This window comes from Protomyctophum bolini (genome assembly GCF_963924005.1).
Source record: "Protomyctophum bolini genome assembly, chromosome: 14".
Classification (NCBI taxonomy): domain Eukaryota; kingdom Metazoa; phylum Chordata; class Actinopteri; order Myctophiformes; family Myctophidae; genus Protomyctophum; species Protomyctophum bolini.
In genome coordinates, this window is record NC_137875.1 from 26,830,204 (window position 1) to 26,832,177 (window position 1,974).

A 1,974-nucleotide genomic window follows, 5' to 3' on the forward strand; every position below is an offset into this window, starting at 1 on the left:
AGTCGCGTACACAACACTAATACGCAGGCCCACATGGCAACATGGCAGTCCGTGTGTATAGGCCTACTGTATTTATCCCATGGAGTCCTTCCTCGCTTGCAAAGATATTGCGTTAAATTGCACTTCAAGACTTCTGCCTTGTTTAGTTGTTGTTGTGACTGCAGACGCAGGTGGAAAAACACAGCCAATTAAAAAAAAACCCATCAGAAAATAGGCCTAATTAGTCATCCACGTCTATCTCCTCGTCCTCCGAGCAGCGGTCTGTGTACGGCGACGAGAGGGGCGGAGAGGGAGACATGTGCAGTTTGTGTCCGTGTTTGGAACCAGGGGACGGGGGCTTGTGGCCGGTGCCGGTCGCCCCGTTAGCGGCGCATTTCTCCAGCTCCGCCAGCTTGGCGAGTTTCTCGAAGGACACGACTCCCACGGCCTTGGCCGACTCCACGTCCGCTTTCATCTCCTCCAGGTCCCGCTTCAGCTTGGCCCGTCGGTTCTGGAACCAGGTGATGACCTGAGCGTTGGTGAGGCCCAGCTGCTGGGCTATCTGGTCCCGGTCGGCCGGCGACAAGTACTTCTGGTACAAGAAGCGCTTCTCCAGCTCGTAGATCTGGTGGTTGGTGAAGGCAGTGCGCGATTTCCGACGCTTTTTCGGAGTGCTCCTCTGGCCGAAAAGCGTCAGACCGTCCCGGCCTGCGAGGAGAGACGGATAAGGTAGAGGATATAGGAATTGGGTATAGTAATTAGCTAGCATAATAATCTATTGGTTCGTTATACACGTATAAAAATAGACTCCAGACAAGATGGTGTTTATTAGACATAAACAAACACCATCAATAACAAATAAACACCGAATGAACCAACAAAACTAGAAATATAAATTTGGATATTCGAAGAATAATTAATAAACGCGGACAAAAACGAGACTATATTTTAACAAGCAAAAATGACAGCAGGCTGCTGCTGAATTATATTACAATTAATGGATTTGTTTTTCCACGCTGCAATTTTCTCAAAACTACTTATTTTGTGCAATTCACTCCACACCAACAGTAGGCCTATATATATACACTCAATTTAATTAACGCTGACAACTTTGAGCTTACTCATAAAATAAACAAATAAAACATTTTGCATGCAAGCTTGTGCAACAATTTGGTTAATTAAACTGTTTATGCTTCAACCCATAAAGTAGCCTACTATATACGTTTAGCATAATGTCTTCTTAACATTATAAAGGCTAAAGTGTATTGTAGCCTACAACAGAATTAAGATTAATAAATGTACAATGAATAAACCAAAATCCGGCTATTACTTTTCCAAGGCAGGAAAGCTATACAGCATTCACTAAATAAAATAGGCCTATAATAGGCCTATTATACCGCGTATATACAGTCATTCCTGTTCGTTCGCCCTACCTTCGGCTGCTTGTAGAACGCTAACTTCCAGCCCTTTGAAGGTTTTACTGGCCAGCTCCTCCAGGGCGCAGAGAGGCGATGTCTGGCTGAGCAGGGCCCGACTGGAGAGGCTGTGCGCTGCCGGGGGCAGCTTCTCTCCTCCGGAGGAGATCAGGTGCGCTGTTGCCCCGCAGATGGAGTAGCTGCGTTTGGCCGACGGTTTGTTCAGGATGTCTTCGATACTGAAAGGCGTCAGCGGCTTGTTGGAGTTGGCCGGCGGCGGGAGGTGGTCCAGCGGACTGCGTCTCCGCTCCTCCGTCACCGTAGGGCATTTCGCGTCGTCTTTGGACTTGGAGGTCATAGTAGTGGCCTATCCTGTGTGGCACTTTTTGCAATCCGTGACTGTTCGTGCAGGTGTGTTTTAGAATGTTAACAACGCTTCAAAAATAGCGACAACTCGTTGAAATTATAATAACAATACAAAAAAAAGTTATGGGGTATACGAGGGTATATAAGCGTCAAGAAAAGCCTCTGTATATCACAGGTGCCCGTGTCACCGCATGTTGTCCGCTTTGCCGCAGGG

At 47.1% G+C, this 1,974-nt stretch overlaps 1 protein-coding gene across 1 annotated transcript; it reads right to left on the bottom strand.

Moving 5' to 3' along the window:
* Positions 1-220: 220 nt before the first annotated feature.
* lbx1a (ladybird homeobox 1a) lies at positions 221-1,752 on the bottom strand (the record flags this gene model as incomplete). The annotated part of the gene is made up of 2 exons (XM_080782936.1): positions 221-687; positions 1,413-1,752. 2 exons carry the CDS (start codon positions 1,750-1,752, stop codon positions 221-223), a joined length of 807 nt encoding a protein of 268 aa, XP_080639062.1.
* Positions 1,753-1,974: the final 222 nt, after the last annotated feature.